This window comes from Camelus ferus, chromosome 9, assembly GCF_009834535.1.
Source record: "Camelus ferus isolate YT-003-E chromosome 9, BCGSAC_Cfer_1.0, whole genome shotgun sequence".
Taxonomy (NCBI): Eukaryota; Metazoa; Chordata; class Mammalia; order Artiodactyla; family Camelidae; genus Camelus; species Camelus ferus.
Genome location: NC_045704.1, coordinates 59,107,881 through 59,133,491, shown reverse-complemented (window position 1 = coordinate 59,133,491; position 25,611 = coordinate 59,107,881). Strand labels below are relative to the sequence as shown.

The window sequence follows — 25,611 nt, the reverse complement described above, 5'->3', positions numbered from 1 at the left end:
TAAAAAGGATTAATATCGTGTCTTAATAACCTACAGTCAAGTAAAGGAAGATGAGAGACATGAATCAGCAGTTCAGAAGAGGTGCAGAGTGGTCAGTAATCACCACGGAGCATGTACAGAATTTCTCACTGGTATTCAGAAATGCAAATCAGCATTGACACAGCATTTTCAACTTGTGAAATTGGTGGTGGTTTCTGAGTAGCTGAGCATAACCAGAGCTAAAGGGATGGGAAGATTGGCCTTGTCACACATAATCCCTGGTTGTCCTGTAGGCTGGAGATCACCTTGATGGTGTGAATTGCACACTTAAAACAGAAATGGCTTTTAACTCAAGAATTTCCCTTTTTAGTCTTTATTCTGATCAGAGATATATATGAAGATTTATGTACAGGAATGTTGAAACAGAAAAAAGGTAAAATTATGATATATCCTTAAGGTTGGTTATTATGTGACCATTAAAAATGAAACAAGCCTGGAAGGACATGGAAAAGTGGAAATATATTAGGTGAGAGAAAGGGAGAGGGTTATAAAATGATAGGAATAGCGTCATCTCAGTCAGCTGTGTATATACATGAAGACTGGGACCAGACAAAATAAATGTGGTGAAGTCTGGGTGGGTGATTAATTGGTGTTTTTCCTTCTGTACTTTTCTATATGCTTTCCAAATTTTCTGTAAGGACTACTTACCACCTTTGTAATAAAAATAGTACATCCAGTTGTTTTTCAAGTTAGGCCTTATGTGATAAAGAAAATTCTTCTGTATTGTTTGATCCTTTAGGACACAGATGTTATTGTGTGGGATGTGATCAATGAAAGTGGTCTCTACCGCCTGAAGGGGCACAAGGACGCCATCACACAGGCATTGTTTCTGCGAGAAAAGAATCTGCTAGTTACCAGGTAAAGAAATGACAGTTTCGTTTCCAGTTCTTTTTCCAGGTGAACTCATCGGGGAGGATTTCAGAGAGGGAACTTGCTCCATTCCTTACTCGTTGCTCCCCCCTGTGCTCAAGCTCCTGTGCTGCTTGCCTGCTGCTCTCTGCTCGCTCTCCTTCCCTCCCCTCCCAAACAGTGTCATCGACACTATCCAGAGGTATTTTAGCATTTTTTAAATTCTCTTGTATGATTTGTCAGTTTTTTCCCCTGATACCAGCTTTTTCATGTTCCTTAACCTTTTGACAGACCTTTTATAGAATGAGTTGTCTTTACTTTCTGGATCCCTAGAGAGTCAGGAAAAGCAGAATACAGAGCAGTGGGGAGATGTGAACACCTGATGTTTGTTTCAGCCTACCTTTGGAGAAGAGGCATACTCCATGTCAAGGCCTTCTGAACATCTGTTAGGCTGAACGAGTTGAAGTTTCCAGTTGTGTGGGTTGAAAATCATGGGTCAGATACCAGCAATTTCATATCATTCAATCTAATGGTTATCATTCCTAAGGAATGGCCACCCGGGAGAACTTGGGATCCTAAGTTGTGCCGGGCAGTAATTAGAAGCCCCGTAGTGATGACCCGGAAGGGACTGTGAAGGAGCAGCACCAAGTGCTGTACCAGTGGTGGATTAGTTCCCATGGGATAGGACGCAGGGACATGTGTGTGTCCCTTGTTCTGGTAACACGCTCTGTGAGGGAGTGGCTCTGCTGGAAAATACACACGTTACAGCTCAGGGAATATAAGGGGAAGCAAAAATACCCTGAGGTGAGATTATATAGAAAAGATTTTGTAAGCCAGGTTTTTGGTTTTTTTCCAATTTTGTCGTGAAGCAGGATTGTACTGGATTTCATATTGGTGGAGAAGCCGGGCACGGGCATTTGAGGCACGAAGAGTGGAGCGCGCTGGCAGGGAGATGAAGAGCCAGACAATGGGAGGTTCGGGGAATGGTGCTGAGGAGCCTGGTTTCCATATCTCAGAGACCTTGAGCAAGCACAGACTTAGAAAATTGAGACTGTCTGACTGTAGTGTATTGGTGGGAACAGGAATAGACAGAGACCCGATAAATTACTAAAATAACCCAGGCAATAGGATTTAAATTCAGGTTTGTGTACAGAAACGGACTGGAAGGAATCAAGACTTAGAGACTTCCCAGAGGAGGCATTTTCAGGACCTAGTGACTGACTGGACACGGGAGACAAGGGAGCAGGCGAGATCTAAGATGTTTCTGTGCTAGACAGTATGAAAGAGGGTTGATGCTCTGGTCTTGGAAATGACAGGCGACAGATCCGGTTCTGTGTGCTGCTGCACTCTGAACTCAAGGCTGTTTTTGTGCTTACAGATTAAACACTTTATTGTCTACCTGAGAGGACCCACATGGAGAGTTAGGATTCTTTACTTTTTGAAAGAAGGGTCAGGTACCATAGAAGCATTAGACATCACTGCTGTATATTGCCTTTTTAAGGCAACAGATGAGTCCTTGATCTCCCTGTTAGTTTAGTGATTCTTCCTAATAAGATTTTTTGTCCTGTTTCTTCTTCCAGTGGGAAAGATACGATGGTGAAATGGTGGGACCTGGATACCCAGCACTGCTTCAGAACAATAGTTGGCCACCGAACTGAGGTACCTGTAGGGAGGTGGGCCCAGGGAAAGAATGACAAGGCGAACAGGGAAGATGGTTTCTTCTCTGCCCCTTCATGGCTCTGTTTTTGCTGCTAACAGTAAATCATCGTCTACTGTCTTGAGAGAAAGAAGTTGGTGTGGTGGACGAAGTGCCAACCATCAGAGCAGATGGTGCTGCTCTGGCATTTAGTAAGAAATTGGCCTTTGATAAGTTTTTAACCCATGAATATGGGTTTCCTCACTTTTAAATTGTGTGTCCACCTTTATGATCGTAGGGAAGTTTAATGATAACTCTGTGTACAGTGCCTGGCCTGATGACAGGTAAACAGCAAATCACAGCCATCATGATAGTTACCTGAACATAGATCTGTTCCATAGAGATCAAGGAACGTTCTACATCTTTGCATCCTCCTTTGTGCTTTGTTCACACCAGGCTTTCAAAAACACATGCCTGGCATTGAGGGGAGGAACAAAAAGGAAGGGGATTAAGAGGTACAAATGTCCAACTATAAGATAAGTCATGGGATGTAATGTACACATAATACTGCAACACCTTTGTATGATACGGACGGGAACGGGTCTCTTGTGATCATTTCACAATGTATAAAAATATTGAATCACTATGTTGTATGCCTGAAACTAATAGAATATTGTGTGTGAATTATAACTCAAAAAAATACATACATACCCTAGGATATATGAGAGTATCATGCCTTAGAATTAGTACAGAGGAAGAAGCAAATTAGGTTCTGTGTTGATTTACAGCAAAACTATTGTTTTCATTGCTTAGCTCTTGGATATTTGAGGCTAAAAAGTATGGTTTGATAGACATGAATGGGGCACCTTTTATTTGCAGTGCGCTGCTGAAAGCAAAGAAGAATCAGACTTACATCCTCACTGGAGGGGCTTCCAGTTATGATTTATGCTGAACAACTGTCATCTAAGTTTGCGGATAGGAGACGACAGAGGAACTGCTGGCTGTCACATATGCACAAGTTCTACTAAAAGTGGGCTTTCTCTTAGTGTATTTTGAAAGGGTTACCTTAATATTAGACTTTGCAAGAAGCCAACAAGAGTTCACCACAGTACACGTAAACTTTTGGACTGTCAGGTCCTGCATGCTGGAATCCATTAACAGTCAAGTTCATTTGACTCCTTTTACACTCTGTAGGTGTGGGGGCTGGTGCTGGTGTCCGAAGAAAAGCGACTCATCACGGGGGCCTCCGACAGTGAGCTGAGGGCTTGGGACATAGCTTACCTGCAGGAGGTAATTACTTTTTCCTGGTCATGGCAGTGCCATGTTTTAGCAGTTTCACAGGCTCGTTGAATTTAGAATCAGATGTAATTAGTGAGTCCTTCCTGTAGTACCGGAAGGGATTTTCCCTTCACTAATAACCTACGATTTCTAAACAGTTTTTTCCTTCGTTCTTTGCTCCATTGCCCTCATTTGCACGTGGAAGGATAGCTTTAGGCTCGCAGCTTCTGGTAGTGCTCGTGTTTTAGTTCATAGGGCTCTCTGCCTCATATTCCGTGACCTTTGGGTGTCCATGGATGGACTTGGGAATATCTGTATCCCTCTTCCTCAAACAAAAATCTTACATAAAACTTGTGCACGTTTATATAAATATGTATATTCTGAGAAGATCTATAACTTTTTCTCAGATCCTTAAAAGATTTTCTGTGGAAAAAAGGGTAATAGACCTTAGGTTTAGCTGGAGTTAGGTGTGCGGAGTTGCGTCCAGTAGGCATTTTGATGAGTTCTACGTTAGTAGGCCAGGGTTTATCTTTTCTTTACTTAAGGAGAAAAATGTAGCCTCTCATGCAATGCCTTTGCCATTCTGATGCCCATTTGAATCTTTCCCTCTAGAACATGGTAGGTTCACCTGAGAAGGTTTTAAAGTTAATGGGGGTCATCACTTTTTCACCTTGTTACAATAGTCCTTATACTATGGAAAGTTTTTGGAGCTAGTGTAATGAATAATGTCCTGCTTGCACTTGATGGAGTCAATTTTTAATATATTCTGGTGAATGTGCTGCCACTGAAGAGGTTTGATCAGAGAGATCACAAATAGAAGTTATCAGTGGCCATAAGGACAGGTTTCTAAGTCATTAGGGTTAGGAGTCACCTTCTGGAGCACATTATTTCAGCTTTTATTTTCCCATTTTTCTAAAACAGATTGAAGACCCAGAAGAACCAGAGCCCAAGAAAATCAAAGAGTCTTCCCCGGGAATACAGGACACACATGAAGCAGAGGACGGTACCCTTGAGATGGAGGAAGCTCCTGAGGATGTAATTCATTTTGTTTCTTATCTTCAGTTGAGTTGAGTGGTGGGAAAGTGTTCCTTTCAGGGAATATCACTGTTACCTGCATTTTTTAGAACCGTGTCTCCACAGGGGTCAGCAGAAATAACTATCCATCTTCATCTTTTCTCTTGCTTCTACAGCGCATCCTTACGTGCAGAAAAGCTGGTTCCATAATGCGGGAAGGAAGGGACCGAGTTGTGAACCTTGCAGTCGACAAGACAGGCAGGATTCTTGCTTGCCACGTGAGTGCCAGTTTTAGGAGAAAGTAACAAGGACCAGGCTGTTCCTTTCAGAGACTTGTTCTTCTCTTTCGTTCCATGTAGAGATGAATTTTTGATTCTGTTAAGAATTCATTATATGGGACTGTGTGCACCAATACTCCCTAGCTTCTGTTAGCGTAACAACGATAATAATTAATGATTATTGTTCTTATTAGCAAACATTTATTAAATCTCTGCTCTTCTAAGCAGTTTAAAAGCATTAATTTCTTATTCAGTCTTCAGATCAATGCTGTGTACAGGAAGTCGTGTATCCCCACTTTAAAGATGTGACAGCAATCCCAGAGAGGTTTAGGTGTTCATGGTAATACAACTAGTAAGGGAAGAAAAAGAAACATTATTGATTTGTTTTTACTGAGGAAAAGCTAAATTACAAATTGCCTCTCCTGGACTCACATCAATCTTTTGCCTTTCTAGGGAACCGATTCTGTGCTAGAAGTATTTCGTATCCTTTCCAAAGAGGAAATTCAGAAGAAAATGGACAAGAAGATGAAGAAAGCTAGAAAGAAAGCAAAGTGTGTTTTCGTGATATTTACTACTAGTGAAGTAGCCTGGGTGGGCCATATAAAAACTGGTAGAAAAACCATGGCTTCTCTAAGGGATTATGTACTCTGTTTCCAATAACCGTTAAAAGCTAGAGAAGATTTTGTGGCGTGCCATTATCCAAGTTTTTAATTTCTACTTTTTAGTACAGGTAACGTATTCCTGAGCCTTGCACTCAGAGCCATACAGGACCAGAAAGACAGTACAGATATTTAAAAAATGGCTTCTAAGTGACTTAATTCGCAGAGGCTAGCAATGTGTCTTCAGTGACAGCAGCCTATACAGCAGGAAGCTGACCTTTGGGGCTGTGAGAAGGAAGACTGGTTGGACAGTTACTGAAGTTTGGGGGAAATACAGCCTTAAAATAAGTCATTATAATTACGGAAATCAGTTTCTCAGTGGTTGAAATTTACCAAGTCTCAAAAGAAATAGTCATCTGATTTTTTTTTTTTTTTTTTTTTTTTTGCCAAGGCAAATCTTCTAAGACCTCTGGTTTTTTTTTGACATGGTTGGATTGATAAGTGCAGGTTAATGGATTTTCTAAAAAGTTCTGAAGTTAGAGAAGTTTACCAGAAACACTCCTGTGGAGTAATCTGAATGATAAAGACTTGTCCCAGGGAATTTCATGGGCTGTTGCATTCAGAATCCATTTATTGAGGGTACTCATCAGATGGAATAATGCTTTACATTGATTGCATTCTGGTTCACAAAGCATTTCTACACACTGCATTGTTTCATTCCGATGGTAATCCTGTGTGGTTAAGTGACTCTCCCAGGTTCACATAGGTTGTTGGTTTTAGACCAGAACTTGACTCAAGTACTAGTAATAGCAAAGCTGCTTCTAGAAGAGCAGTAACAGCGTGATAGTGTTTTTTTTGTTTTGTTTTGTTTTGTTTTGTTTTTGCCCCCTAGAGGAAATTCTTGCAAAGGTGAGGAGGAAGACCTTGAAGTCAGTGTTGAAATGACTCTGCAAGATGAGATCCAGCGGGTGACTAATATCAAAACTTCTGCCAAAATCAAGTGAGTAAAATATAGTATCTGAAGTGTTATAGAAATAGGAAGCTACAAAGTTGTTTTGGCTTTTTCATGCTATTTGTAAGCAGTGTCTACGAATTATCTGTTCGGAGACAGTGATTGTGGGACTCACTCAGCTCCCCCCTCACCATGGGTTCACTCATCTCATACAGTTCTTTCCTGCTGCCGATTAAAAGGAAAAATGTGCACCCATGTTCTAAAAGGATTTGAGGTCCCTTATTAAAAAGTACACACACCAGAGCAGCTCAGTTCCACTATCTGAGCCCAGGTTTCTTTGTCTTAAGATCCTGTACCTGACTGCTGTCCAATATTCAGAGCACTCTGATTTGTAAAATCCTTCATAATTGCTCAGACTTGGTGTAGATGGAAGGCATTGCAAGGCCTGTCTCCCAGAAAAAGCTGCCCTTGAGAGCGAAGATGGTTGCTACATTTACGTGTGTCTTCTCATGCAGGTCCTTTGATTTGATTCTCTCGCCTCAAGGCGAGTTAAAGGCTGTCTTCCTGCTGCAGAACAACTTGGTGGAATTATATTCACTGAGCCCGTCCGTGCCAGCGCCTCAGCCTGTCAGGACGAACAGAATCACCATCGGGGGTCATCGCAGTGACGTGCGGACTTTGTCGTTCAGCTCGGACAACATCGCTGTCCTTTCAGCAGCAGCCGATTCCGTTAAGATATGGAACAGGTTGGTGAAATGATGCTCTGTAGCTTTACCCAGCAGTGTTTTCTTCCCTTTCAGTTAGTTTTTAGTACTCTTGATGGTTAGCTGTTAGTTTCTTGGGGCCCTAAATACAGTTCTCTCAAAATGTAACTTCAGCACATTTTGACCATAGGCCTGTGGAGTTTAGAGTAGGAAAAAAAGGCCTTTTCACATTTGGTGCAAAAAAATGCAAGTTTATTCCATGTCTGAAGCTTATAGCTATTCTCAGCCAGAGAAAAACACAAATACGCTGCCTGCTCTCAATTCACATAGGCTCCCAGTGCTGTCCAGTAATCTTACCATGGCTTCTCATTCGTCACTGGCCTGGATGCTTTTCACACCTTCTCTCTCCTCACACCTCACACACCTCTAGCCTCTTTAAGCTGATGACTTTGCTTTCTAGTTCACTCAAGAAATGGAATCATCTAAAAACCATTCAGATGTTCCTATAACATATGCCAGTTTAGCATCTGTATCCACATAATCTGTCTTTCCTCCTGTGACGCTGGTGCCCCTAAACAAAAGTCCATCATGGCTTCTATTTCTTCTCTTTCCTTCTAGCAGTTTTCCTCCCTCTCTGCTGGATCTTTCCCATCGGCATACAGATACGCTGTAATATCTCCCGTCTGAAAGAGAACAGTAACCCTGTCTCATCCTCCTCTCTCTGGTTAGCTCCCCCTCCTCTGATTTGTTTTCTCCAGGCTGTCTTCCTCCGTCTCCCGTCAGACATTTACCCCCACCACTTCCCCACGACAGCTCCCGTCATCTCGTCAGTGGTCTGCATGTTTCTAAATCCAGTGACCTGTAAGCTTCATTTGATGCTCTCCTTGGATTGATAACGTCTCCTCTTTGAAACACTTTTCTTTGACCTTTAATGACTTCCTCTTCCAGCTGTTTTTTCTCAGATCCTTTTTAACTTTGCTGACCCCTGAATGCTGGGGCGCTTCAGGGCAGTCTCACTTTCTGTGACCTCTAGTCAGGTGGCTTTCTCTATTCTGGTGACACATAAATTTATATCCCTGGTCCTAGCCTCTCCCCGAACAGCAGACTCGTATTTCCAGATCCTTTGTATCACCCCTTGGATGTCTAATTAGGCATCTCAGACCTTTATGTGTCTGGACCGTACTTGTGATCTTCATTTCTCTGGGTCTCCCCACCTGCTGTTCCTACAGACACACCTCCCCATCTTAGTACATGATTGCTTCCTGCGGTTGTGCCAGCCCAGAACCTTGTAGCCATTCTTGATTCTCTTTTATTTCCCACGTCCGGTTCTTTAGCAAATCCTGTCATCTCTACCTTTGAAACTAACTGGAATTCAGCCACAACTCATCACCTGCCCTGCCACGACCCGGTCCAGACCATCACTCTCATCTGGATTGTTGTAGGAACTTCCTGTCCGGTGTCCATGCTTCCTTACTTGCCCCTCTGCTGTCTGTTCTCAGCACAGCAGCCAGTGTAAGCTTTTTATCCTGGAAGTTACAGCACTTCCAGTAGTTCTGTCTCATGCGGACTAGAAGCCAGAGTCCTTACAGACCTTGTTCTCTTACTTCTTACTTCCCTTCCCTGCTGCTCCACTGGAGCCGCACTCGCCTTTCTGTTACCCCTTAAACACGACAAGAACGTGCCTGTGTCGTGGCTCTTGTGCTCTCTCTCCTTTCTGCCTGGAACCTTCTTCTCCATTCGGCTATGGGCTTTCTCCCTGTCATCCCATCAAATGACAGTCCTGCTATCCCTTTCCCGCCTTGCGCTCTTCATCCCCTCCCCCAGGGCTGGGTTTCTCCACAGCACCTGCTGTCACCTGATACTCCAGTATCTGTCTCTTTTCCAAAGGATGTTAAGCTTTATGAGAGTCGGCCTCTTCTGTTTTATTCAGTTATATCTCCAGCACCTAGAAGAGTGCCTGGCATTGAGAAAATGTTGAATGAAGTGGGCATTTGATACATATTTGTTGAATGGATGAGTGTTTATGGTCTAATAAAATGAACTTTATTTGCAGGGGTATGATACGCTAATTTGACTTGCAGTCCTCTGGGCTCACTTTTTTATAGTGGCGGGTCAGGCTGTCTTGAGCCCAGCAGATGCTTTTCCCAGCCCTGCTTTTGTAGAATCTGTTCCTTAGGATTGGGAGCCCCTAACCAAGAAAACAAAGTTAGACCTAGAGATTATCACACGAAATGAAGTCAGAAAGAAAAAGACAGATATCATATGATATAACTTATATGTGGAATCCTAAAATATGACACAAATTGGGGAGGAGGGCATAGCTCATCAGGAGAGCACCTGCTTAGCATGCAGGAGGTCCTGGGTTCAATCCCCAGAACCTCCATTAAATAAACAAACCTAATTACCTCCCTTCCAATAAATAACAAAATAGAAAATGTTTTATTTTTTAAAAAATCAATAAAAATTAATAACTTATTAAAAAATAAAATATGATACAAGTGAACTTATTTATGAAACAGAAACAGACTCACAGACATAAAAAATGGTTACCAAAACGGAAAGGAGGTAGGGGAGGGATAAATTAGGAGTTTGGCATTAGCAGATACACACTACCATTTATAAAATAGATAAACAGGGTCCTACTGTATAGCACAGGGAACTATATTCAATATCCTGTAATAAACCATAATGGAAAAGAATATGAAAAAGAATGTATACATGTATAACTAAATCACTTTGCTGTACGCCAGAAACTATCACAACATTGTAAATCAGCCATACTTTGATTAAAAAAAAAAAAAGCGAAAACAAAGTCAGGTGCCATTTAATATTTTCTCCCTTGACTAGAAGTCAAGGGTTATTCAAAGGGTTTGTCTCCATGTTGATCGCTCTGTGTGGCTAAGTGTGCACTGAACGTACCTGCTGACCTCTCAGGTGGACAAGCAGGTCCTTCTGACACGTGAGCTCTTCCTTTGTTCTTTCTTTCTCCCAGGTCTACCCTGCAGTGTATCCGCACAATGACATGCGAGTATGCGCTCTGCTCATTCTTTGTACCTGGTGATCGGCAGGTGGTCATAGGAACAAAGGTAAACAGACTTTTTCTTGGATTTGGGGGACTTCTCTACTCAGTATTCTTAAAGCTGTTTGAGAAGTCTGCTTCCTTTTTTATCATCTGGGAAATGTATTAGAGCCGGATAATATGAGAGGGTGTTAGTTCACTGCCCTTTTTTGAGGTTTACTTTTTAAGTTTCTTTTCTTTGTTTTGTTGTTGTTGTTGTTTTTAAATCAAAACTTATGTTAAATTGTGAGGAAGGAAATTAAAATCATGACCCTGAGATAATTGTCATTAACATTTTGTTGATCAACCTCTTTCATGCATCTTTTTATATGCACATACGTAATTGTGTTGTGAGAAGACTAGTGATAAAATACATTAAGTACGTGCATCATGCTTGGCAGATGGAAGCATTCAGTAAAGACAGACTGAGTGACCAAGTGCTCGGCTGCTACTCCGGTTGGGAGATTACCATGAGGGAATGAGCAGACATGGATCTGGATTCAGGTTTTCCCCCTTTAAAATGGGTAATTTCGAGCAAGTCACGTAACTTCTTTAGTGTGATACCTTCTCTGCATAATAGGATGATGACACTTGATTTTTGACAGAGGCTCCTGCCCCAGATGGGCCTAGGTTTGAATCCCAGCTCTTCCACTTCCTAGCTATGAGACATCTGGGAAAGTTACTTAACCCTGTAAGCCTTGATTTTTTCATGTAAACAGAAGTCAGTAACCTCAGCATATAGCTAATAAGAGCTGGTTAGCAGAAGTAGCAGTAGGAGGAGTAGCGGGAATAAAATGGAATGAGGTCTATGGAATGTTTGGAAAAGTGCTTTGCAAGTATTTGTCATTATTATCCCCCTAAACCAATGCCATATGTGCATGATTATTTTGTTAGGAAACCTATGTTATCATAATGGATGTTTTTTGCTTGGCAAAAAGCATAAAATAAGCTGGAGAAATTTTAGGGTCAGTGTCAGGGAAAGAGCATGAAATTTCAGTTAAAAGTTTCCCTCATTTTTTATTCACTCTTTCAACAAATGTCCATCCACGGTTTGCTATCGGGAAGACACTGCAGATTGCTTCCCAGACTGTCCAACTCAGGTCCAGTCCCCAGCCTGCTCTCTCTGCTGGGCAGTTACCGTACGTTATCTCGTTTAATCCCCACACAACCGCTGGAGAGGTTGGTGATATAAACTCTGTTTTACAAATGGAAAAACAGGCTCGTGGGGACAAGTTTACCAAGAGTCGCAGAGAGGCAGCCCTGAGACTCTTCATCGTGCTCTCTTCCCACACACGTGCACGAGCTCATCACAGGGCGGGCTTTGCCGCTGTGTGTTCTGTGCCGGCACCATGACCACAGCATATACAGCGTTCTAAATGGGAAGCTTGGCTGATGGTTTTCTCAGCTACTGCATTTTTTTTTTTTTTAAGTTGACTGCCCTCCCTAGCATGGTGGGGAGATTTCTCTTTCTCATTGTCAATGTATTGTAGAGGAAGAAACCAAAGCCAGATGGAGAAGAATTGGTTAAGCCAACTGTATTGTAGAGGATAGTCTACTTAAAGGATTACGTTTTAAGGGTTTTTAAGTTTCCCATGTGCTGTTATGTTGATTCTGATATAGCCCGTGGCCATATTTCCCTTTTGAAGTTGGGGAACCAGTGAAAGTACTGGCAAGAGTCCAGTACCACGAGGTGGTACTGTTCCATGGTGGTACAGCACAGCAACCCTGGCAAGGTTAACGCAACACGTCAGCAGGGGATTTGACGTTTATTCACGTGGGAAGTATAGAGCATGGAATGTGGGAGCCATTTCCTGAGCAATGGGCCATGTTGTCGCTGCTGGGCTATGAAATCTCTTCTAACCCGTGTAGATGTGCATCGTGGAGGCTGTGGGTGTGCTGATCTCATTTTGCATCTTCCGTAGACAGGAAAGCTGCAGCTTTATGACTTGGCCTCAGGAAACCTGCTGGAGACAATCGATGCACATGATGGCGCTTTATGGTCCCTGTCTCTCTCTCCGGATCAGGTAACTACACCAGGAGTCAGGGTCTGGACTCCAGCACCCTGGCTGCACTTCCTGTGTCTTATATGGGGTTCTGCTGCTGCCTGACAGAGACTTCTCTCAGATTCCTTTATAAAAAGCTTGCTTTTGGTCTGATCTTCAGACATTACATCTGGCTCCCTGGCCTGTGCCTGATGGTATGAGTAGCTGTCATTTTGACTTGAACTTCTGGTTCAGCTGCTCTCGGTCATCAGCTGCACGGCCTCACGTTGCTCACCCTCGTGACTTTTTACCAGTGTTTGTGATACTCCTTAAAAGGAAATATTTTCTTGGGCATCATAATGCAGAGGGTCGAGTAGACTTTTCTTCTCCCCTTTTCATCCACAATCCATGACTGTATAAGTCTAGAGATGTTTAGTAAATACGTGAGCCTTTCCAAGTCAGCAGCAGTGTGTTTCCCTTCAAAGGAGTCACGCTGGAAGAACTGCGTACTTACTCAGGGATGGTGCTGTTGCTCAGAACAGTGTGAGATATTTTTAGATGGTACTTTAAGAGATTGTGGCCCATTTATTTGAATATTCCCAATGGTGACAAACCTTTGTTCATTAGAAGTAGGTATTTGGGGGGGGGGGGGCGCCGGGGAAAGGAATCTGGAATTTAGACTAGGTAATGCCATTTGGGGTCAGAAATGAAACAGCATTTAACATTTAAATTTAAGTACTACTAACACCTTGCATTTGTAGAATGTTCTCTTTTCCAAAGTGTTTTCACATCCATGATGTCATTTATTAGTATTTTTACAGTGGTTTTATAAACTAGGTAGTCTTTATCAGAGAAACAGCACTAAGGGTCATTATAAGGCCTTTCTCTGATGTTACAAATCTCTGAAATGGCAGACTAGACACTTGAGATCTAATTTTCTGACTCCATGTCCTCTGTACTTTATACTAACACTCCAGTGTGATAAGACCAATTTTCTTGATACTGGAAAACAGTTCTGAGCATATTTAAGCAGGGACTTGCAGGAATAAGTTTATATGCCATTCTAAGGTAAGTAACTTTGAATAAACTTATCTAGCTTATCCAGTCTATGTGTACTTGTCGAACGATTTTAATACTTCACAGCAAATTATTTTGATTGTTGCCTTCTTATGTGGAGTAAAAATAACCCATGGTGTCCATTGGGTCTTCATTCCTGACGCTGAATAAAAGTGTAACTAGGACCTTGGTCATCATCTGACTACATTTGTCTCTGCTGGTAATTTTCAAACAGATCTGTGGCAGCAGCCCCCAAAGAACAAGGAAAGGGGTTAGGGAGAAACCACATTTTTCTTAATTCTTATCCCATGCCATTAAATAAAAATGGTCTTTTGCACTGTTTTGATGTGTCTTCTTATCAAAGTTTCTATACTAAGATTTTTTTTAACTGAAATGTCATTTGATTTTCAGCGTGGCTTTGTGACAGGTGGGGCTGATAAATCTGTCAAGTTCTGGGATTTTGAATTGGTGAAAGATGAAAACAGTACCCAGAAGAGGTGAGTAGACATTTTTTATTTGTGACCATTTTTTGGAGTGAAAAACGGAACCACTGAATGGGCTTTTGAGATGTATGTTTCCGTTGAGCTCCAGAGGGTTTTTAGAATGTTTGTCTGCCTTTGTAGAGGACTCATTATTTTTCCTCGGTACTTTCTGTGATGCTAGGCTTTCTGTGAAGCAGACCCGGACCTTGCAACTAGATGAAGAAGTTCTGTGTGTCCGTTACTCTCCCAATCAGAAGCTGCTGGCTGTGTCTTTGTTGGACTGCACTGTGAAAATTTTCTATGTTGACACTTTAAAGGTACAATGGCTATGCCTGTGAATATTTTCTTTCTGACTGAACTTGGGTTGAGACTATAAAGAAGTGGCCTTGACTATTTCCAGCAGTAGTATGTTTCTAAAAATTTATGTGCAAATCAAAACCGGCACAAGTACCCTAGGAAGGCTAGAGTTTTAAAAGGCTCCTTTGGTTCATAAATTTTGTATAAAGCAAGTTGTATTTCATATGTTCAGAAACTCCGCAGACAGAAAATCCTGTCGGGGCCAGTAGTTGTAAGCACTGCTAGGTGTGCTCGGCAGTCACTCCACACTTGGCCGTACATCAGGATCATTTGGGTTGCTCTCAGAAATATAGATTCCTGGGCTGTACGCCCAGAGTCTCGGTAGGCCCGGACTGGGCCTGGGAACACAGTTGTGAAACAAGTGCTCCAGAGGCTTTACCACTGAGAAGTCCAGAGAGGACCCCCGCGCCACGTTCTGACTGAGGCAGCGGGCTCCTGGGGCATCCGCGGCCCCGCTCTGCGGCAGTGTTTTTGGCAAGTGCGTGCAGGGTTTATATGCTCGACATAGGGACAAGCTGCCTTCAGTGTTCTTGGTCATTGTCTTTGAAAATACAGACCTAAAGCAATCCACAACAGTGTTTAGCATTGTATTTTAAAGTTCTGTTTTAGATATATATGTCATAAAATTATGCCTAAATTTTATAGACAGATGTGTTATTTATATCCTTTTTTTTTAACGTCTAGTTTTTTCTCTCACTGTATGGACACAAACTGCCTGTTATATGCATGGACATCTCATATGTAAGTAAAATTTAAATAGTGTCTCAGTAATGAGTTGTCTTTTCTAAAGCACTTCCTTAGTTCTTGGCTTGATACCTTCATTTTAGTGTTTATTTTTTCTGTCTGTCGTATAACTGACTATCCTAAAAAATTATCAAATAATCATACCGTAAATATGTATGTATTAATGCATTTAGAATATTTTCACAGACACCTGGATTAATCCTCATAACTAAACTCCCTGTGTTGGACCCCTCAAATGGTTATTTCCTTGTCTAAAACAATATAATTGGTAGAGCACCCTAAAGTATGAGGGACTTTCAAAAAGGCATCCCCCTTTGTTCTGAAGGATAACCTTGGTAAGAAAAATGGAGTTTTGCAATATTTATGGTATCTTGTACTATGCATACTTTTAGTTTCTTGACCAAAATCATATTTTTGCAATGTCTAGTTACGATTAGGAATGGCATTATATAGTTAAAAACAATGTCTAGTGTGTATAAAAGGAATTGGTACTGTGCTCTGTCTGCGATCAGTGCATTAACAGAATAAACTGGTGTCAAAAAATACTTTAGTTTTCTTATTATGTTGACAACCATTTGAACCAGGTGCCAAAATAGGAAGGAGAAGCAAAAAATAGTGATAAGGAACGTGGCATAAAAGGCAAGGTCATAAATTCTAGTAGATTCTTTCCCAGCCTCCTTCCTTCCATCTTTTTCCCTCTTCTCTCCCCATAAATCCTATGACAGAGATTAGAGATTCTTTGCTCTATTTAACAAAGTAAACAGACAGCCTACATCAAGACACAGCACCGCCCTGTATAGCCACAGAGTTCTTGCTCACTTAACAAGCTTTTTAAGTAGATCTCTAGGTAAAAGCAAAGATGTATGTGCTCTTGGTAAAGAGATGAAGTTAATTTGGGGGGCACTGCTATTAATGTTTTGAAAGAAATGGGGTACATGTTCTGGTTAGCTTTTCTCTATCTAATTACAGAGTTTCAGGTAATCAGGTAATGTTTCACTTCTCGTCCTCCTAGGATGGAGCACTAATAGCAACTGGCTCTGCCGACAGGAATGTGAAAATCTGGGGTTTGGACTTCGGGGACTGCCACAAGTCTCTGTTTGCGCATGATGACAGGTGGGTGTCGCCTTTTCAAAGGTCTCCTGTTGCGTCACCTGTCAGTTTCATTTCCCGGGAGCATCTGTGTCAGTTACTTAGTGTTCTCACGTAGTCATAGAGATTCTAAAATGTAATCAAGATACTCTAGAACTAATGGTTCAGAAGCTATTTATGTGCGTAAGACTCCTTTTAATAATGTGGAATTTGATGACATTTGGATACTTCTGTCACGTTTCAGTGTGATGTACCTACAGTTTGTCTCCAAGTCTCATCTCTTCTTTACTGCTGGGAAGGACCATAAGATCAAGCAGTGGGATGCGGACAAATTTGAACACATACAGACTCTGGAGGTAACCTCCTACCTTCTTTGTTTGCTTAGTACTTAAGAACTTCTTTTAAGATTGAGTGTTGATCGCCCACTAACATGAGTAGGTGGCGGTCTGTGAATAAGGGATTCTTACTCGGGATGTTTTTGCTCTCTCTGCCCAGGGGCACCACCAGGAAGTATGGTGCTTGGCTGTCAGCCCCAGTGGAGACTATGTGGTGTCGTCATCCCATGACAAATCTCTGAGACTTTGGGAGAGAACAAGGGAGCCTCTTATTCTTGAGGAAGAGAGGGAGATGGTAAGGACTTCGGGCTCGGTTACGAGTGTTCTGTACTGGTATCTGATACGCTGCCCCAGCCGGACTTTTCTGTCTGATGCTGCGACACCCCAGTCACTGCAAGTCCAGGGGCCTCCAGGGGACGTTTCCAGGACTGCTGACACCACTTGGGCAGCCAGAAGGAGACAGATGCTGTTAGGGGGTTGTATTTTGAAAGAAGCAGCTTCTCACTATCTCATTTTACTTCACATAGGAACCATACTTTTTTTTTTTTTTTTTGAAATGAATTTGTATCTGTCTCTTGGCAGCAAAGGGAAGCAGAATATGAGGAGAGCGTGGCCAAAGAAGAGCAACCAGCAGTAAGTGAATCTTTTGGGACCCTCAGATTGTGCCCTGTAATTATCCTCCTGGAATTTACTATGATTTTGAGAATTTCTAATGGAATTAGAATTGGGGTTAGAGGCTGAAGTCATCAGTGGCTGATATGGGAAAGAATCTGTATAGTTCTCCTTAATTTAACTGTATATCCTGATGTTATGGGACAAATGATTGACCAGATTTGGTATAGAATGACTGTCATTCTGGCTTTATTTTTTAAGGAGCTTCAGGGAATTATTTCACTGTAAAACAAAAGTCAGAAAAAATTTGAGAAATTGGGCATTCTCCATACACATGTGTAGAGCAAGATATTCTTATGATAGTGCATATAAATATTTAATATTTAATTTCAGATTTCTAGGTGAAATGGATTGCCCAAACTCACGGTGTCTGGCACTAAGTACTTAGTTAATGTCAGCTGATAACAAACACCATGTTACCATTGTAACAGAGTCATGCCTGTTCTTTTCTGGACGTAAGATTAATTTATTGGCTCTTTAACACCTGTCGACAATGATGTTCAAGGGTCTCTTTGTTTCTGGCAGGTTCCAGGAGAGACTCAAGGTGACAATTACTTCACTGGAAAGAAAACTATTGAAACAGTCAAAGCGGTAAGTTGATATAGAATGTAGCTTATCAATTTTAAATAGGATCCCAATTTTTTAGTAAAAGTCTGTGTCAACCAAATAGCCCTTTTGTGGCAAAAAGTTGATGGAATTTATAGATGGAGATCATAACCTCTGTTCTCCCTCGGAGGAGGACTAAGGATGGGAGTAGTTTTGAATCTGTTTAATGAGTGCATGGTTTCTGGAAAGGAAGGCTTGATCTCCTGAAAGTGGCACCTCTCAGGTGTCCTAGGAGCTCCCTACTCAGGGTGTCCCCACACCATCTCACCTGAATCCACGACACTTAGTCTCCTCCCTGTAAATTAGAAATGAACAACCAAAGGCGTCTTTAAATGCTGTTTGGCACACTGCTGGCACCACTTTATTAAACTGATTCAAGCAGTCTGATTTGGTAGCACTCAGTCAGGCAGGCCTTCCACTTGCAGTGCTGAGGGATGACAAGTGTATTGTGATGGTTTCTGTCCTTTGTCACCATCTGTGTAGGCTGAGAGGATCATGGAGGCTATTGAGCTATACCGAGAAGAAACTGCGAAAATGAAAGAACACAAAGCCATCTGTAAAGCTGCAGGGAAAGAGGTAAGGGAGCCCATTAAGTTACGCTCCGAGAGACATTTATAAATAGAGACAGTTCCTGCGGGAAAAAACCATCATTTACGGATTTTTTAACTCAGATCAGGAAATGAGATAAATGGAACAGAATCTTTTCTAACTGTAATATTAGAAAAAAGGAATTGAGAAACTGGAAGGAAGCTTTGTCTTAATAAAAAGCAAAGGCTAGGAGGTTTTAGCTTGAGGTGACTGTTGTATTCAGTTAGAAACTCAACTTTAGTTCCTGCTTTAGTTTGGGATGCAGGGTAAGCATTTCAGATTTGTAGGTGAAATGTATGGCCCAGACTCATTTGTAAGCACTATTGAAACTAAAAGGTTTGATCATTCTTTTATACTATTAAATAACTTAATACTTTTTTAAGGTCTCTCTTAAAAACTGCACAATACTGTTATCGCCCTGCCTGTGGTAAGCACCATGAAAGGCTTGTTTTTTAATGACCTGACTTAATAATTTCTTCATAGGTTCCTCTTCCCATCAACCCGATCCTGATGGCTTATGGCAATATCTCTGTGAGTAGAACATGTAACTGACGGTTTCCCCTTGGTTATTCTGAGGTTCCTTTAGGCACAAGAGAGGAAGTGAAGAGGCATTACGATTAGAGGATGGGTGTACTGGGAAATACTTTGCCATTAAAAATCTCTCCTGAATGTTGAACTCCTCTGGGATATTTTGTATTTCAAAAGGGCTGTTTTAGTATAACTTCCAACTCATCCTTTTTGGTTGGACTGAACTGGCATTTTTTTGTTTTTTAGTGCTTATTTGTGGTTAGTATCCAAGGCCCTCTGAAGATTCTCTTCATTGAAATTAAGTTTTTGGAGGAAAAGTTGATATAAATCAGTCCAGAGGAAGAGAGAGGGAACACAGTGGGACAATGTATGCTGATCTAGCGATGTTAATTACTTACTGCTCTACTTGCATGTAATACTGTGAGTCAGGGGGTCTTCATTAATAGACAGGAACCTGTCCTGACTGACAGACTGAAGGTAATGCAGTTGGTGAGTGGCAGAGCGGGACTGTGAGCCCAGATCTGACTCAGTCTAAGCCCATGCCTTGTGGTGCCATTTTTAGAACATGGTTTCTCGTGAGAGATCGATCCCTGGTTTTTAAGAGGTGGAAATTAGAGCGCTCCAGTTGATACCAGGAGTGTCGCTAATGCTGTTACACTTCCTTTACAGCCTTCAGCTTATGTGTTGGAGATTTTTAAAGGAATCAGGTCAAGGTGAGTCCCAGCACACAGTCATTGTCACTTGGCAACTAACAACATTTACTGAATGCCTAGTTGAACGTGAGACAAATAAATTGATGTTAAAATTGACGGTTATCTTAGAGGTTTAACTCTGTCAAAACTGTGATGGAAAATAATTTATTATAATGTTATTTTTGAATTAGAGTTAAGAGGTTCCTCCTAAAATATGAAGTGATACATTTTTAAGGACAAATGAAAGGTAGTGCTGCTTGGTGAGGAAATCGTCTGTAATTCAGTCAGAGGTAACAGCTGTAACTTTGCTGTAGTCTGTTTCCTTTGGCTTCCTTTCTGTGTGCATACACAACTGCAATCGTACTGTATACATTTTTATATCCTGTCCTTTTCACAGAATATTTCCTGAGCATTTGCTCATGGTAGTAATATTCTTTAAAAACACATACTGAATTAATTCAAAATATTCCATTGTACATATAGTTACTGCTGGGTGTTGCTTTTGGTGTTACTGTTGCTTCAGTGAACACCTTTATATATGAATCTGTGTTGTTTTCATTGGTTATTTTTCTTAAGGGTCCTAGCAGTCTGATCAATAGCCATGAGCATTTTAAAGGTTTATATCACTGAGTTACTTTCCAGAGTGCCTGTACTGACTTTTACCGGGCCTTAAAAAATTCTTTTTGCCAGTTTGAGAGGCAGAAGGTGGTGTATTGTATTACTTTCGTTTTCGGTTGTTAACAAAGTTAAAATATCATTGTATTTGTTGGCCATTTGTATCTTTTCCTGTGAATTTTTAGCTACTTTTCCTTTCTTGTGCTTTATAGTAGTTTCTATTACTAGTTTTTAAGAATTTTTTGTATCCTTTGTCATTCATTTTTGGATTAATGTTTGTTTATGATTTATCTTTTGATTTCAAGTTTGACTTAGAGTTACCATTTTTATAACAAATCTTAATACCTAAATGTATCCCTTACAAAAAATAAACAAGACTTACCTAAGATAATGAAACTTCACGAGAGATGTGAAAGAAAATTCAGATTAATGGATGTATAGTGCATCCCTAGATGGGAAGATTTCTGTGTTTTAAAGATTTGTTTTGTTTTTAAACTAACCTATAGGTTTGCGATTCCCCATTGAAATCCTCTTGAGATTTCTAATTGCAATTGATGAAATGATAATAGAGCTAGCTCAAGGAAAGTAAAACAGACCGAAACCAGAACAAGAGGGAGCTATTCTCGTAGATTAAAAAAACTAAAAAAATAGCAAAATTAAAACAGTACAGGTTATTGTCAGAATCAGTCATCAAAACAGACTTGAAAGCCCTGAAACAGACTCTGTATATAAAAGGACTCAGGAGCTGGTAGAAGTATCACCCAGAGATGGAATGTTCAACAGAACACTTTGGAGCAGTTAGTAATCTGAAAGAAAAAAAGTGAGCTTCTCCTACCCGGCCATGGACCGAAATGCATCGAGTAGGTCAAAATAGTAAATACAAACCAACCAAAACATTGACAAGAGAGAACCCCCTAGAACATAGATAAATACTTAACTCTGGATGGGGAAGATCTATTCACGTATAAACGTAGAAGAAAGAGATAGGAGGGAGAAGGTTTTAAAAGGGACCCTGCTGAGAAGCGTGGCGCTGTTAACGGTGACTCTCCCCCTCAGTGAGCTGGAAGAGGCCCTGCTCGTGCTGCCTTTCTCTTACGTCCCGGACGTCCTTAAGCTCTTTAATGAGTTCATCCAGCTGGGCTCTGACATTGAACTCCTGTGTCGGTGCCTCTTCTTTCTCCTCAGGTAACGTGCTTTCCCCAAAACACCACATCTCATCAGCCCGACTGCTCCAGCAGCTGCGCTACCTGAAGCTGTTGACGCTGTGGGATTAAGAAGTGCGCTTTTTCAGTTTCAGGGACTGTCACACAATTTCAGTGCTGCCTGACATAGGTCATTTCCTGTCCTCTGGAATCAGTCTTGAAGGCAGGGGCCACTGCCTTGCTCGGGCTTGCTCCGGCCGGCACCGTCTCCAGTCTGACGTAGCAGCTCTGCTTCTAGTCAGTGCGCTGAGCCCCTCGCTCAATTGCCAGTTTGTCTCAGTGTCATTTCTTTTTAACTACTTCATTTAAATGGCTTGGTTTTATTTTCATAGCAGCATTTTAAGGAGTAGTCAATTTATTTCCCAGGTCTCTACAAGGGCATATATAGACGGAACTAAGAAACATAAAAAAAACATACTCTATTCTTATATAGGAAGAATTCTTAAAAATATGTAATGCTTAAGAATATATTATTCCTGTCTCCTACTCTGCCCCTAAGTCTCCAGCTGTGATATCAGAGAACAGGAACAGAGACAAACTGAGTACCTTAAAATGTGATTAGGAAGACAGGCTGCTCAGCCAATACCAAATAGTAAGAAGAAGAAAACGGATGTATTTGGTGAATTGACTTATTTTCATGATTCTTAGCTCTTCATCCCTTTCATTCTTTCAGTATAGTAGTGAATGAAGAACAATGATGATTCAGTTGCCGTATTTCCAATTTATTTTTTATTAAATGTTAGGGTAGTATTTTAAAAATTGTCACCAGATAGAACTGAATAGTAGAGAAGAAACTTCTTTAGCTTTTTTTTTTTTGGCTGGAGGCATTTCTATATGCTCATGATTGATGAAATGAATTTTGTTTTTTTTTATATTTTGTCTCTTCGCTGGTTCTAGAAGAACCAGGTAGAGCCAAAACCACTACTCTTTGTGACATGCCTGGTTTTATTTTTCTATTAGGATTCACTTTGGACAGATCACTAGCAACCAAATGCTTGTGCCCGTGATTGAAAAATTAAAGGAAACAACTATTTCAAAAGTCAGCCAAGTCCGGGTGAGTATCTGTGTAGAGCTCGAATAAGGAGGGCAAGTCCTAGTGTGTGTGTGACTTACAGGTAGCAGCATGGCGTACCGCCTTGTCCCTGGTGATGACCTGACATAGAGGTGTACTTAAGGCTTTTGTGGAACTGATGGGCATAAGAAAAAAAAGAGGGGGACACCGCAGGCAGAGGATGAGTAACGACACAGGAAGCGTTGGTCCCCCTGACTCGCACGGGCTGCTGTACTGAGCGGAAGGGTGAGGGCATTTGTTTACTCTTTTCTGTATTCCTCCTCAGGATGTTATTGGCTTCAACATGGCAGGTCTTGATTATCTGAAGAGGGAATGCGAGGCAAAGAGTGAAGTTATGTTTTTTGCCGATGCTACCAGCCACTTGGAAGAAAAGAAGAGGAAGAGGAAAAAGAGGGAGAAGCTGATCTTAACATTGACTTAGAACTGAAATGCGGTGCCTTTTTCAACTAGGACTTCCAAACTAAGCAGCGGTAGAGTTGGTGTCACCTCTGAAATAAATAAGAGGCTTATCATGTTGCAGAAGATCCCAGGATGTGCTTCCCAGCTTTGCCGGAGGGAATTCCAACATAGGACTGTGGGCTCCACCTCCCTGAGGGACACAGATTAGTTTGAAATTTCTCTGTGCTCCTATGGTGAGCCCTGCAGGAGTCGTCCCCTTTATATTAGCAGGAGCAGAGAACTTTTGTTTTACCAGAGTTGAAATTAGTATTTCAAAGTTTTTATTTCTTTGATGTCAAAAGACGTGTTCGGTAATTGGTTACCTCTTTTGTATTAGGTTTTACCGCCTGCTGAGACAGTCAGGTGCCTAACTGATTGTCCTCTGCCCATAAATGCAGGCTCTTGGAGGGACCATCAGATCATCTACAACAGCCTCCTTAAATTGAACTTGCAGTTTGTTTTATCTGTATATAAAGAGATCCTAATTGCCAACTGTTTATATGTCTCTGAATATAGTTGTTTCTAATTAAAAGAGTAGTCAAGCTGAGAGGCCCGGCTGGGCTTCCAGGTGACTGATACATGGTGTGTATGTTTCTTCAAGGCAGGGGTGTGGGGAGGTGGGGACGTTTTAGGACAGGAAATTGACACATACCTTCGGGACGGTGCTTTTCTTTGTGGGAAGTTTTTAAATCCCTAATTCAGTCTCCTTGTTTTGGATCTGTTCACATTTTCCTTATCTGTCCGAGTTTCAGTAGTTTGTGTCTTTCTGAGAACTTGTCCATCTCATCTCAGTTACTGTGTTGTTGTGCAGCTGTGTCCTTGCCAGTCTCAGAGCTGCAGTCCTCTGTCCCAAACCCGAAGTCTGTCATTGCTCCTGAGTGTAGCAGTTGCTGAGCCAAGAGGTAAGGAACTGAGTAGCAGCAGTTTTTGAACAGAATGAGAGTAAGGAGAATTTTGGCTTAGGGTTCCTGAGGCTTAAATATGAAAAGGCAAGAGAATAGACAGTACGGTGGATTCTGGGTGCTGCTGTCCAATCTGAAGAATAACCTTCCAGGCAGCTATTCCTGCCCCCAGGGACAGAGGAGTTACTTGATTCTCAAAAGATACCTTAATTCCTGATGAGAACAAAGGCTGAATCCATATCCTGTTTGTGCTTCTTGTTCCTCAGAACAGAAAGAAATTGCAACATTTTCGATAGTCTGCAAACCAGAACAAGTTCCAAGAGGGTACTCTAAATGTGTATGTCATCAGTAACTTTATATTTTAAAAGTGCTGCTTTCCTATAGCATTGCCACTATTTAAGGCTGATCAGAGTGACAGTCCTAAGATCTAAAGGTGCCTCTGCCTTCTGTGTTATGCTAACCAAAGAGAAGGGGAACTTGCGAGAGCTGAGGAGATACGTACAGTAAGGAACTACTACGCCACAGCCAAATACTTGAAACGCCTTAACCTTCAACTTTGACGGTTAACAGATGAGTTAATTCTGAGCCAGGCAGATTCCTATTCATTAAATCAGCATTTACTGGTTTAGCCAGCCACTGGCTACATACAATCCTTTGTACTGAAACTGTTTAATGACTAGTATCTCTTGCAAATGATGCAGTGTTACCTGTGGATGCCTGTAATGCCGTAAAGAGGCCTGTGAATGGTTTATCAGGAGTATAATTTCTAAGCTTATTTAAAATATAAATATATCAGTCTCCATATGTCTATATATGTTTATTTTAAATGAGCTTAGCTGTTACACTCCTAATAAGAAGTACATGCCTAACAAGTTCAAGGTCCCTGGCTGGAAGTCAGGTGCTTAATGTACGAATTGTAGTAATTCCTTCTCAGTGACAAGTATCCTAAGTCATATCTCATCCCAGAGAAGCCTAGCAGAGGACCTAGGACAGTAAGCAAGGAGGCAGCGGTGTCTCACTGGGCACAGGACGATCTCCACGGTTCTGCTCACCGACACCAGAGCAGCGTTTCCAGGCCAGAGCAGACGGGAGCTTAGGAAGAAGCCACCTGGCCTACAGCGAGTATCTCCAGTCCCCCCTTTCCTCACCATTTGTTTCTGAGGTGTTACGGGACTCGAATGCTCTGATGTGACACGCCACTGGCCCGGCCCAGCCCTTGTTGGGGCCGAGCGCTTGTTGTTCCCTCTAAATGCAGGCTGGCCCTAAACTCTGGCTCCTAAAGAAGAGAACGCAGCAGAGGTAATAAGATGTCTCTTCCAAGGTTAGGTTCTAAAACACCCTGAATTCTGCCTCGCTCATGCGTTTTCAGGTCTTCTTGATTTTTCTGGTAAACATAAGCTTCTGTGTCGTGAGATGCCCTAGGGGGAGCGCAGCCTCCAGACAACAGCTAGGGAGGGACTGAGGCCCTCCATCTAATATCCTGCAAGGACCTGCATCAACCACCACTGCTGAACCAGAGTACCCACTGCTCTGCCTGGATCCTGACCCATGCAAGCCATGAGATAAACGTTGGTTGCTTTAAGCTACTCAGTTTGGGGGTAATTTGTTACATAGCAGTATCTAATTAATCCTATAGAGCACGTTCTATGGAGCAGATTACCTCACCTTGTTATGTTTCAGATTCCTCATCTACAAAATGGGCATAATGCTGCCTACACCATAGTTACTATAAAGTACTTACCACTGGCTCAGAGAAAACACAGAATACATTACTTTTGTTACTGTGTGAGATATACCAGATAGAAAACTACAGAATAACTCCAGTATATACATAAACAGAAAAG

At 41.6% G+C, this 25,611-nt stretch overlaps 1 protein-coding gene across 2 annotated transcripts in view; it reads left to right on the top strand.

The window, feature by feature from the left end:
* The window catches only part of WDR3 (WD repeat domain 3), a 29,909-nt gene extending 6,466 nt beyond the window's left edge, over nt 1–23,443 (top strand). For both annotated transcript variants that reach the window (XM_006184286.3, XM_014558879.2), the window contains exons 4-27: nt 779–897; nt 2,469–2,547; nt 3,719–3,814; nt 4,724–4,837; nt 4,993–5,094; nt 5,548–5,645; nt 6,586–6,693; nt 7,161–7,391; nt 10,342–10,435; nt 12,330–12,431; nt 13,857–13,942; nt 14,109–14,244; nt 14,969–15,025; nt 16,041–16,141; nt 16,362–16,473; nt 16,613–16,747; nt 17,035–17,085; nt 17,650–17,715; nt 18,214–18,306; nt 18,802–18,849; nt 19,516–19,559; nt 21,210–21,338; nt 22,316–22,409; nt 22,693–23,443. In XM_006184286.3, coding sequence (XP_006184348.1) covers nt 779–897; nt 2,469–2,547; nt 3,719–3,814; nt 4,724–4,837; nt 4,993–5,094; nt 5,548–5,645; nt 6,586–6,693; nt 7,161–7,391; nt 10,342–10,435; nt 12,330–12,431; nt 13,857–13,942; nt 14,109–14,244; nt 14,969–15,025; nt 16,041–16,141; nt 16,362–16,473; nt 16,613–16,747; nt 17,035–17,085; nt 17,650–17,715; nt 18,214–18,306; nt 18,802–18,849; nt 19,516–19,559; nt 21,210–21,338; nt 22,316–22,409; nt 22,693–22,848 — 2,451 coding nt within the window. In that variant the 3' untranslated portion in view covers nt 22,849–23,443. The remainder of the gene's footprint in view (nt 1–778; nt 898–2,468; nt 2,548–3,718; nt 3,815–4,723; nt 4,838–4,992; nt 5,095–5,547; nt 5,646–6,585; nt 6,694–7,160; nt 7,392–10,341; nt 10,436–12,329; nt 12,432–13,856; nt 13,943–14,108; nt 14,245–14,968; nt 15,026–16,040; nt 16,142–16,361; nt 16,474–16,612; nt 16,748–17,034; nt 17,086–17,649; nt 17,716–18,213; nt 18,307–18,801; nt 18,850–19,515; nt 19,560–21,209; nt 21,339–22,315; nt 22,410–22,692) is intronic.
* Nucleotides 23,444–25,611: the final 2,168 nt, after the last annotated feature.